Source organism: Macaca fascicularis, chromosome 13 (genome assembly GCF_037993035.2).
Source record: "Macaca fascicularis isolate 582-1 chromosome 13, T2T-MFA8v1.1".
NCBI lineage: Eukaryota > Metazoa > Chordata > Mammalia > Primates > Cercopithecidae > Macaca > Macaca fascicularis.
In genome coordinates this window covers 101,613,434-101,625,440 of record NC_088387.1, presented here as the reverse complement: position 1 = coordinate 101,625,440, position 12,007 = coordinate 101,613,434, and the positions used below count along the sequence as shown (strand labels likewise).

Here is a 12,007-nt window from a genome sequence, read left to right as displayed (position 1 = left end):
CTCCATTACAAACTGGCTTAGATCAGCGCTTCTCAAAGTGTGGTCTTCAGACAGAGAATGCCCCCTGTGTGACCACAATGAAGTAAGTACAGAAAGCGAGAGTAAGCATCCAGAAACTTCCATAGCATCCTGCCACCATCACAATACCCAAGCATGCTTTTGTATTTGTGAAAGTATCCATCTGTGACAGGCTGGGAATAAAAGAGCTAGCCCTTGTCACAGACAGTTTGAGAAGCTGGGCTCAGACTACTTGTTCTTCTCTATCCAAGTGCTTACTGGGTAGTTTATCTTTAAAACAACTGACTTTTAATAAAATCACATTGTAGGTAAAGAACTTAAGTGTCTGGCATCCAGGATGCACTGAGTGATAATGATGATATTGTATTATGTGATGCTCTGTTATTTTACTCGGACAAATGTGAAAAGGCCATTCAAAATCTCCCAAACCTTCAATTTCATGTCATAAGCATCTTACATTTAAACATCACAAAAGCCCTATGAGAGAGATCCCAACTGTACGTCCATCTTGCAGATGAGCAAAGTGAGGCATAAAGCAGCTTGTTTCTATCCTGCCTCTCCACAAGAGAGGGCCTGGGACATCCTGAGCATCTCTCCCAGCTATGGCTGAACTGGAACCTCTCGGCACAGTCTACCCAGCCCCAGAGATAGGCAAGGAAGGAAGGGTCGTGATCTTGGAAGAAACAAGGGCAGAAGAGAACCCAGACCCGTGTGAGGGGCACCGACATGGCCACGGGACACCTGGGCTGTGCAGCTTGTCCAGTCCTAGGCCTGTGCATTCACCAGTTTTGCTTCTCTTCCCCACCTTTCGCTTTTAAAAATTTGTTTTATTTATGGTCAACTTTCTTTTGAAAACTTCCCTTCTGTCTTGTGGAACTAGGAAATCCACAGTAGCTGGGAAAGAGTTAAGCAGACGGATGTAAAGAGGGGAGAAGTCAAGGGGTGGGAGTCCAGCACCAGCCGTGGTGAGAACCTGCCCTGCCCTGGGGGCATCTGTGAGACCAGGGCCTACTTCACGGGGGTTCTGGGTTGACAAGGCTAACTGAGTGGGGTAAAATGGTAGCCACCATTTACTTTGTGGTTGTCTCTGTTCTAAGCACTTTGCATGTGTTAGCTCAGTAAATTCTCTTAATGACCTGTCAGCCCAGCTACTCCCACCTTACAGATGAGAAAACTGCGGAGAGAAGAGAGGGCTGGGACACCCATGGGAAGGGCCTGACGTCTCCACCACTGGGGGCAAGGGTGCTGGATCAATTCCTCAGCCTGGAGCTGTCCCCATGACTCTTTCTGTGGGGGCACAGGTGAGAGGCACATGTCCCCAGGGGCTGGTGACCAGCCTGGCTGTGAGAACACAGCTTTCCCGGGATACTGAAGGTCCCTAGGGCTGGCTGGCAGGAGGCAGAGGGGTGTGTGGGGTGTCTGTCAGGGGGTTGTATGTTGTGCATGGTCGGTTGGGGGGCATCGGGCAAGCTCTAGGAATGGGGCTGGCCAGGAAGGCCATGGATGGGGGTCACACTATGGAGAATGCCCACTGTGTGAGCCCCCACCTGACACCCAGACGTTCAGGCCCTCAAGGGCAGGCCTCCTTCTGCCCACCATCCAGCCAAGGATGTCAGTGAGGCTGCCTGCCTCACCAGCCTGGCTGAAGCCTCCAGGCTGCAGAGGCAGCTGCGGACATGCTCCCACCAGGGCAGGGCAGTGGGGCCTAGTTCTGGGCGGGGGAGACCTGAGGGACATGGGGCAGAGCCTCGGGTACCTAAGAACTCTAGCAGCTCTGGGCTGCCTGCCAACTCGGCATCCTTGGAGACACAGCGCAGGATCTCATTGAACACGGCTCTCCTCTCCCGGATGTCAGACTCCCCAACAAACAGGACCTTCCTGGGAAGTGGGGGGAGGCTGGCTGCTGCATAACGACTGCTCAGTTTCTGGTAAAACTCCTCAATCTCGCTGTACTTTTTGGAGACCTGGAATGAGAGGAGCATGTGGTTTCTTGAGTGAAGAGTGGCAGGGAGTGCTCCTTTCTCACCCCGAACAGGGGTCCCCGAGGCCCAGCAGCCACAGGAAGCGTGCCAGGCACGCCCGTCTGCTGCCCCTCCGCCTGTCTCCCGGCCTCAAGCTCCAGTCCCTAACCCTCCTGGCCGATAGATTCAAACATCTTAGTGGCCCAGAGGAAACGTGCAATAACGGTGCCATTCTGGGCACTGTCACAGGTCCAGGTAAAAAGATTCGATACAGGGAGCCCTTCTGGCCTGCAGGTGATCAGGGCCACTGCGTTCATTCCCAGCTTTCTGCGTATCAGGAGGGTGATCTCACCGGCTGGCAGGTCATCTTCCTGCAACGCCGTGAATCACCTGTTCTCAGCACCGACCTCATTCTCCCGTGAACCAGCACAGCCTTCAGCGGGCCAGCCCACACAAGCAGTGGAGACAGATATTTCCAAGGCTGATTCTCTGCCCCACGTCAGGCAGGACCTTCGCACGCAGGCACCCGAGTGAGACAGGCCAGGACTCTTGCTGTCGTCAGAAGGCGGCCTTGAACACCATCTGACTCAGAGACGGCAGCACTCAGCTTCCCGTGGGGCCAGCGGGTGACTCCCGCCGCCTCCTCAGCCTCTCCCCACAGCTCCTGGGCAGCTAAGTCTTCGCTCCTCCACTCATGGAGCTCCTGCTGCATGTTTACTCTGTACACGGACACCCCAGCAGGCTCTCGGCCTCACAGTGGTTTCAGTCCATCACCATGTCTGTAACCCTGTGGGTGCTCAGCAAAGTCACCTGCTGTATACACACACCATCGGTCTGGCACCTACCCTCACTCCTAGCTCCTCTGTACTTTCCCCATAGACTGGGCCTGTCTACCCCGACTGAAGTGTGGATCACTCATTCTTATGCTCCCAGGCCCGGGCTGTGCCCACGGTGTGCCACTGGAGTGCTGGCATGCAGGGGCTGTGGGCATCTGACGCCCTCTGGCTCGCGGGGATCCCTTGGTGCAGGGTGTGTCTGGAGCACACCCCTTGGCTCCAGCAACACCACCCAGAATGCCCAGCCTGCAAAGGGTCAAGATACCAGGAGGCAGCTGAGGGGACTTCAGAACCTCCAGTGGGGAGTCATCTGGGACAGGTGCTCCTTGCTGTTATCAGCACAAGAGCCTGGCTCCAGACTTTCCTGAAAACAGGCCTCAGGGAAACGCACGTGGACCCCTTCGCAGAGCGATTGCTATAACACAGGCTCCAACAGCAGCTGACTCCAGCCCCGCCCGCAGAGCAGGCCACGGTGGGGGCTGGGCGCCCTCTGCTGGCCCAACTGCTCCACTCAGGCTCAGACCACAGACCCAGCACACCCAGGCTTCGGGAACCTCCATCTCCAGTGCACTGGCAGCGTGAGTATCCCGGAGCTGTAGGCCTGGGCTCCCACCCCACCCGGGGCCCACGTCCATCAGGGGTTCAGGCAGGGTTTCTCGGGTGGGCTCCTGCGCCAGCAACAACAGAAGGCCAAGTAAGAGGCCCTGAGCAGAGGAAGCTCAAGGTTGAGAACTCATATTGATCTGGTGCCCCCGTGTGCCAGGCACTGCTGAGGATGGGGCAGACAGCCCTGTAACTTTAGTAAGCTTGTGGGTGTCTGCACTGCTGGCACACCCAAGAGCCTGCACAACCTCCACTGCAGTGCCCCTCCTGGGGCCACTTTTACTCCATGGTCAGCAAATCAGTACATGTTTATATTAAAACACATACGCCCTTTTAAGTAGATACAAAATGCTCATTAATTCTTTGAGTTAAATCATGAAACATCAAAGAGACTTCAGGCTTGGGGTATGTCACTGTGGGCTCCATCCTGAGATCCCATGGGGAATAAAGGAGTTCTTTGCCCTTGCAGGCACTTTCAAATGTTTGACAAGCCCCTGCACCCACACACTCCACAGGGAGTGGGCATCACTGACTAGGAAAAAGTGGCACTAGTGTGATGCATGGAGGTGTTAAAACATCCTCACGTACACCTCACATGTAAGGCCAGCCCTCTCCACAGAACCACGTGGGCTGGGCTGAAGCCCAAGGTTCCCAGAATGCTCCCTCCTTCGTGCCCGGCAACATCAAGCTCAAATACTCTCCTCTTCTGCTCCTGTCCCTGAAAATGTGGGTGCATTGAGCCCCATCCTGGGTCAAGTCAAACTACCAGGAGCTGCAAAGCGCCCTGCAAAGCAGAGCCACTCTCAGAGCAATGCAGGTCCAGAATCACCCCTGACATCACACGTTGCTTCTCACCAAGAGTCGGCCACAGAAGCAATCAAATGAAAAACAGCATTGCTATTCTAGACGCTTCCCATGACATTGTTGAATGTCCCTTAAAATCGTGTGGCTGGGCGTGGGGGTTCATGCCTGTAATCCCAGCACTTTGGGAGGCTGAGGCAGGAGGATTGCTTGAGCCCAGTTTGAGGAGTTTGAGACCAGCCTGGACAACATAACAAGACACTATGTCTACCAAAAATAAAAATAAAAAACAAAAAGCTGGGCATGGTGGCGTGTGCCTGTAGTCCTAGATACTTAGGAGGCTGAGGCAGGAGGACTGCTTGAGCTCAGGAGTTCCAGGCTGCAGTGAGCTATGATCACACCACTGCACTCCAGTCTGGGGAACAGAGTGAGATCCTCTCTCTTAAAAAAAACATTTGTGCTGTAAATTTCTCTTAAAATTTAGTGTCTCTTTCAACAGGTCACCAGAAAGATGCAACTTGTTTCCCTTTTTATCTTGGCTGCTAGGAGACTCCACGCTAGCCCCGTGTCACTCCCCGCTGTACTGCGGGGTCTAGTTCATTTCACCTTTGTCCTAATAATCCTGTACCTGTGTCTCTTGGTCTCCAGCTGCAGGTCCTTTTCACAAGAGGCCAAATGGTAAATAATAAGTGAATGAGTGTGTGATCTCAACCCTCTTGAAATTCTCTCCTCCCTTAGCTCCTGTGACTCCGTAGACATCCAGTTCTCTCCTTTCTGCCTCAGCTACAGACTCCTCTTTCTCCCCAAGAGTCTTGAACCCCTGGCGTCCTCAGGATTTCCTTCTCAGCCCTTCTCTCTGCTTTCCACATCTGTTCTCTGAACAACTTCATCCACTCCCAGATTTTTAGTATCACCTGCAAGTTGATGACACCGTAGCCTGCATTTCAGGCCTGAGCCTGTACTGAGCTCCAGCCTCACGTATCCATTCACAGGGCGGACACTTCACGCTCCACATGCCCCCTGGATCTGCTCCTCTATCATATTCTTTATTTCAGTTGGTGGAAACAGTCAGCAAATGTGGTGCATGTTACCCCGTAAACATTTTCAACGCTCCCTGTCCCTTCCATACCAAGCGCAATGGCCTGCTCCAAGCCCTTGCTTTGGGAATGACCATATTGGCCATGTATCTGGGGTCGCTGACACCTGTTTTGTTCCTTCCAATCCAACGCCATGCTCACAGCAGATTGGCTGGTTAAAGGCAAAAGGGCCCATGTCACTCTCCTGCTTAAAACTCTCCTTGGCTGAAGGTTAAGTCCAGGCTCCCGCACACCCTCCACAATCTGGATCCCGCCTGTCGCTCACCTTCATCTTCCCCACTTCCTCCCAGGACCACACTCAACTGCGCAGAGTTCCCCACTCAACATCCTGCTTCCAGCCTCCGTGCCTTTGCTCAGGCTGCGTCATCTGCCAGGACACCCTTCTCGCCTCTTCTGCGGAGCCCCACCTGCTCCTCAAAACACAGCTCAACCATCACCTCTTCCAAGAAGTTTCCCCAGGGTGACTTAGGTGCCCCTTCTCTATACCCCCAGAGCCCCCCATGTGCTCCTGTCCCCATCTGTATCTGTCTCTTTAGAGGTCTGCCTCTCCATGGACTGAGAGCGTCTGATTCACTCCGTGTCCCTTCTGTCTAGCACGGTCTGGTACTCCAGGCCCTGAGCAAGCAACAGACAGAGAAGCACCTGCTCCGGAAGCTACTTGAACCCTGGTGGGCAGGTGTGTCTGCCCGCCCAGACCCCAGGCACCCTCGAAACATCCTGGCCAGAGCCTCCGGCTCACCAAGAACTGGACGACATCCTCGGGCCTGTGCTTGGCCGACTTGAACGCAGCCAGGCGGGTCACCACCAGGATCTGGTACTCCACGTGTCCAGACATCATCTTGCCCCGCACCTCCTGGTGCTGAGGCACAGTCAGGTCGAGGCCAGTGTGGGCATTCTGAAGTCGCCTGCCAGAGGAAAAGAAGGCAGGTGGGGTTCAGGGTCAAGGCAGCGGGCTTCCTGAGCAAAGTGTGGGTAGGGCCTCCGGGTGCCTGACAGGCCTGGGTGCCAGGCGACTGCTGGCTGTCCTCGGTGGTCACTGTTCCAGGCCACTCATCCTGCCACACCAGCCCCTCATAAGACTGGCTTCCCAGGCCTCGGGCCTGGTCCTGCCTTTGGGTTGCTCAGGGACAAAGCAGGAAACGGGAAAGGATGGGGCTTGTTGAAAGGGATCGACACAAACTCTGGGCAGACTGGGTGGAAGCAGCATCCCAGTGCCTGTACTCAGACCAAGGAACATGCCTGGGGTTGGAGAGACAACAAGGGACTGAAATCCCAGCTGGAGACAGGCACCTCTCTTTGGCTAATGGGCAGGAGGGCTGCTATAGGCCCCCTGGGGCAGGGGACAGGGGATGGGCACTGGAGGCAGGGCCCTTGTGACCCCCCGTGGCCCAGAGAGGCAGTGACAGGCCTGTCCCTCATGTGGGCAGTGGATGCTGCCCCTCGAGGTGTAGAGAGGATGCATCGGCAAAACATCACCACTCTTGGAGACTTGTAAAATGCAATTCGAATATACTGAATTGTATGACGAGCAAAGAAATGATGAGATGTTTTCCTTGAAGTGGAAAAAGTTATTAAATACATCCCTCATCCTACGTAAGGTGAGACACAGACCTGTGCAGACTAACGTCCCTCACGCAAACGCCTCTGGCAGGACATGCCAGGCACCCTCTGAGCAGCTCTGACCATCAAGGTGAGACCTCCTGTGTGCCGGGCAGGACCCTGAAAACACAGGAGGGGCTTCTGGGAGCTTAACCTGTGTCTGGGGCAAGGCCCCTCCCTCTCTGGAATTATACCCCAATCCATCAAATCCCCCCGGCCTGAGCACTCCTCCCACACAGACCCCTCACATCCCACGTTAGGCCACGTGGTCACCAGCACGACGCTGCTGTCACCAACTGATGAAGCCTACAGTGATGCGCCTCCTATGCCGTGTGTGCCACCCAGTGACTGTGTGCTGTACACACAAGGAATATCCTTCCGCAGTGTAGGGCACCCCAGGAAACCTGCCTTCAGGTGGTGAAAAGTGGGTGAGGGCCGAATGGGCACTGGGAGGTGCACATGTACAGCCAGCCCTCTGCCAATGGCACTGAGTTCACGCGGTGTGCACTCGCGGCCTGGTGTCGCCCACGGTGTCACTGTCACCAGTGTGGAGGAGGAAGGTGAGGCTGGATGCTGAGGGGAGATGCGCTGGGCTCTAGGAATGTACCTTTGTGAAGTCACTTCCGCTTCCTGCAGCCCTGCGAAGGAGCTCTGCTACTCAGACCCACTTAAAAGACAGGGAAACAGACCCTAACGGGAAAGAGGCTGCCCAGGTCTCACCCGGCATGAGGTGGAGCTGCGTTCAATCCCAGACAGCTGCTCCAGAGCCCAGGTGGCCTCTCATGGGGCAGGCATGAGAAAGAAGCCAGGCATCATTTCTTTAGGATCATGATGAAAACGAGGCACACAGGGGTGAAAGTGACAAGAAGGGCGGTGCCTGAGCTGGGGGGAGGTCCTCTCAGGGGTAGGAAGGGGATGGAACAGATCCAGATGGGCATCTCCCACCATCTAGCTCCCTCACAGCACCCCACATCCAATGGTTCTCTGACCACGCCAGAACCCACAATCCATAACCCCACCCCTTTTCCAGGGTCCCATTCCATTGGTGGAATCCCTCTGCCTCAGGCCCAGCTCCCCTGACTTCTTACCCAGGGCTGAGCTGGCCTGGTCAAAGCCCACTTCTCCAGTTCTCTGCTTCCTTCACCCTGTGCCCAGGTGGCTCAACGTGACTGGGCACAGACATGGTGCAAACATGCAGCCTGGTCCCATTGAAATTCACGGCTGCAGACTTGAAGGCACAGCACCGCACCAGGCTTGGCAACCCTACCTCGCCCTAGATGTGGGGTTCTCAAAGTGTGGTCCCTGGATCAGGATCAACATTGCCTGGGAACTTGTAAGAAAGGCATGTTTGGGCCTAGGGTGGCCAGCAATCTTGTTTTCTCAGTAAGCCCTCCAGCGACTCTGATGCACCTGGGCCTACTCCGTCACCCTCCCACTTCCCTGAATCCACAGGAAAACTCTTTCTCTGCAGGGCCAGGTAGCAAATATTTCAGGCTATGCAGGGTATCTGGTCTCCGCTGCAGCTGCTACGGAGAGTACATAAACAAATGGGGGTATGGTGGGCAGGATGTACCCTACACCAAGCTTCTCCAACTGTAATGTGTGTGCAACCCCCTGAGGATCCTGTTAATATGCAGATTCTGGTTCTGCAGGCCCGGGGTGGGCCTGAGAGTCATCATCTCTAGTAAATTCCCAAGTGATGTGGACACTGTTGTGTGCTGCTCCAGAGACCATCAGAGAACATCCTGGGCTTCACTGTCACATGTGCCCATCAGCCTGCAGCTGCTCCCTGATAGCTGCCCTCTCCTGGGACTGTAGACAAACTGGCTGGCTGCTCCTAAGGGCAGCGGCTCTGAGCCCCTCCCACCTACTCAAGGACATAGCTGCTGCAGCTCACCCCTCTTTTCCGCACCATCGATTTTCCTTCCTTACTGGCCCACTCGTTAGCATGCAACCACGCTCTGACCGCTCAGGTAACAAAAGCTGTGCTTTGACCTGACATTCCCCTTGCTCCATTTCCCTCCTGCCCTTTCCAGCAGAACTTCTCAACAGAGGGCCCCATATTCATGGGTTCCTCTCCTCCTGTTTGATTTTGAACCTGTTCCAGCCAGACTTTGGTCCTCATCATGCAACAAACTGCCCACGTCCGGGTCACCTGTGACCTCCGTGTTGTTAAATCCAAAGGTGAGTCCTCATTTCTCCTCTGGTCTCACTTGTCAGCAGCAGCGGGCACAGTCAGCCGCTCCCTCCTTCAAGCTCTGCCTTCTCTGGCGGCTGCAGCGCCCCTTCCCTCTTGCTTCTTCTCTGCCCACCCTGGCCACTGTTGCTCAAACAGGAGGAGAGGAACTGCTTTGGATGGTTTCCCTTGATGGCATCCAGAGCACCCTCCTTAGATCTTCTTCCTCTCACTGTACCCCTCCCCAGGTGATCTCATCCAGGCTCCAGGCTTTAAATACCGTTTCCGAGCCAATGGCTCCCCAACTCCCATCTTTAGCCCACTCTCCCCTCACGGCCAGCCCCCTTCCAGCTACCTGCCTGACATTCCCACTGGGCTGTCAACGAGCTTCTCAAACTCCCCTGTCCACACCAATGCTGCTCCCACCTCTCCCCAAGCCTGCTAAATGGCAGCCTCATTCTTTCAGCATCTTAGGCTGAGAGACTTGCTGTGAGTCTTGACTTCTCTTTCTTGTTCTCATATCCAAGCAACAGCAAACCTGAAAGCTCAATCTTCAAAATATATCCACAACCCAAACATTTCTCACCCTCATGGCCACCATCACCCTGGGCCAAGCTACCACTGGCTCTATGTGGAATCCTACGAGCAATCCTGCTCAGCATAGCGGTCAAAGGATCTCTATAAACCATAAGTTGGGTCCTATTGCACTTGAAATAAAACCCGATGGCCCCTCCACAGCCTTCAAGCCCTTTCCTGATGATCCCTCACTCCCAAGTTTGCCTCTTCACCCCATCACCTAACACTCTCCCTGGGCTCACTCCACTCCAGCCATACCAGCCTCGGGATCCTGCTGTCCTGTCCTCCGAGTACACACTTTTCCAAGATTTCTTTTTCATGGCTGTCTCCCTCAGGGAGCTTGTCAGGCATCCGCCCAGGGGCCACTCCATCAGAAAGACAGCCCTTGACCACACCATAGAAAATAGCATGTGTGCCTCCTACCACTCTGTTGCCCCCACTGTTTTGTTTTCCTTCATAACATGTATCATCCCTGACATGTAGATTTGCCTATTGTGCCTGTGCCCCCATTAAAGCTCTCTGAGAGGGACTTGTTTGTCTCCTAGAACTTGGGCCAGTACCCGGTACAGAGGAGGCTCTCAATAAACACCTGCTGGTTGAATTCAAGCTTGAGTGCATGTGGCAATGACAGGTGGGAGGAGGCTGCACTGGAAAGAGGAGCTGGGGTGTGACTGGGAAGGGCCGGCCTTGCTGCTGGGCTAAGGTGTTTGAACTCACCCTGCAGGCAAGATCCTTGGGTGTGCTGGTGCCCTCAGCAAGAAATGAGCACGATTCATGTGACCTTACCACCGCCAGCGCCCCCACGCCTGTTAACAAGATATGTCCAGGCTGTGCAGCTGGGCAGGGAGGGAAGCCACCCACCCCTTCCCAGCACCCAACACCAAAGTCACACCCCATCCATCTGCATGTGGCCGACGGGCATATACTACTGACGTTGCCCATGCCTGCCAATCTCAAACCTCCAATTCACAAAAAAGGAAACTGAGGCTTGGTGAGAGGAGGTGACGTAAGCGGCAGTAGGGCAACCTCTTCTGCCCATGAAGATACATCTGTAACCACACTTGATCATGCAAGACCAGGCAGGCTCCGACATCAGGGTTTACAAAAGGAATCATACCTTTCTAGACCTTAAGTCACAGGGAATTCCTGATTACAACTGGAAGATCAACAGTTGGCTGGGTAACACGTTCATTTATGTCATAAATAGTCTTAGGCATCTTAGCCTAAGACTTTGTGTAGGGAGAGCAAGGGTGAAGTGTATGAAAATATTTGAAGTAAGTCACTTTACAGCGTTTTAAAGGCGGAAAGAAGTAAAAGCCTTGCCAGGATCCATCCTAGGCTGGGTCCTCTAGGCCTCGATCAGGAGCGATCCACTCTGCATCCTCCACCTGGACCCCTCCGAGGCCTTTTCTGTAACTTGCGCTTTCCTGAGCTGCCTCGCAAGCAGCGACCACCTCTCCCTGGTCTCTCATCAAAGTCATCCTCCCAGAAACCGGGTTCCTGCCCTGTACTGTGTTCCCATGGCAACCTGAGCTTACTACCCGCTGCTGGCATCACCCCCTCTCCACCGCAGCCCCCTGCCGGGCGAGCCTGTCTGATTCACCCCGGTCCCCGGTGCCCAGCACGGGGCCTGGGACGCAGGGAGCGCTGAAAGGATGGAGAAGTAGGTTTTCGGGCCCAAAAGAGAAGAACCCAAGCCGATAGGAAAGAAGAGCAGAGTCCCCACTGCGCCCGCCTGCACTGAGCAAGTCAGTCCCAGGCCTCCCGCAGTCTTTGGCGAGTTCTCTACCCTCTAGAGGGCCTCAGTTTCCTCATCCGTAAATCGGGGGCGCCACCTCTCCTGCAGGACGGTGCAGGGGCCCAGCCAGGATAAGCCACTGAGGGCGCTGGGGAGACCTGCTCCGGGTCCCGGGCCTGGGAGGCGGCCGCCTCCCCCTGCCTCTCCGCCCGGGCGCCCCGGACTGCGAGCTGCGCGGCGTGGGGCACGGGGGTCTGGCTCACCTGGAGGTGACGAGCACCGCCGGGGAATGCATAACGGCCGCGGGGGCTCAGGGCGGGGCGCGCAGTCACGGGACACGGCGGTGCCCGCGTCACCGCGTCCCCGCCCCGCCTCCCGCCGCCCTGGCCCGCCCCTCGGCGGCCGCGGCCGCGCAGTTCGCGCCTGTGGCCAGAGGCAGGGCGGGAGCGCGGCGGGGCGGGAGCGCGGCGGGGCGGGAGCGCGGCGGGGCGGGAGCGCGGCGGGGCGGGAGCGCGGCGGGGCGGGAGCGCGGCGGGGCGGGAGCGCGGCGGGGCGGGAGCGCGGCGGGGCGGGAGCGCGGCGGGGCGGGAGCGCGGCGGGGC

The 12,007-nt window shown here is 56.0% G+C and overlaps 1 protein-coding gene across 3 annotated transcripts in view; it reads right to left on the bottom strand.

Annotated features, from left to right (window-relative positions):
* Window positions 1-11,735, bottom strand: part of HS1BP3 (HCLS1 binding protein 3) — a 34,086-nt gene extending 22,351 nt beyond the window's left edge. For 2 of the 3 annotated variants that reach the window (XM_074012261.1, XM_005576469.4), the window contains exons 1-3: window positions 11,669-11,735; window positions 6,056-6,221; window positions 1,775-1,982 (exon numbers count right to left, since the gene is read on the bottom strand). In XM_074012261.1, the coding sequence (XP_073868362.1) occupies window positions 1,775-1,982; window positions 6,056-6,221; window positions 11,669-11,700 (406 nt within the window). In that variant the 5' untranslated portion in view covers window positions 11,701-11,735. Of the gene's footprint in view, window positions 1-1,774; window positions 1,983-6,055; window positions 6,222-6,927 lie in introns of all 3 variants that reach the window. The other variant, XM_065527349.2, reaches the window with a different exon arrangement.
* Window positions 11,736-12,007: the final 272 nt, after the last annotated feature.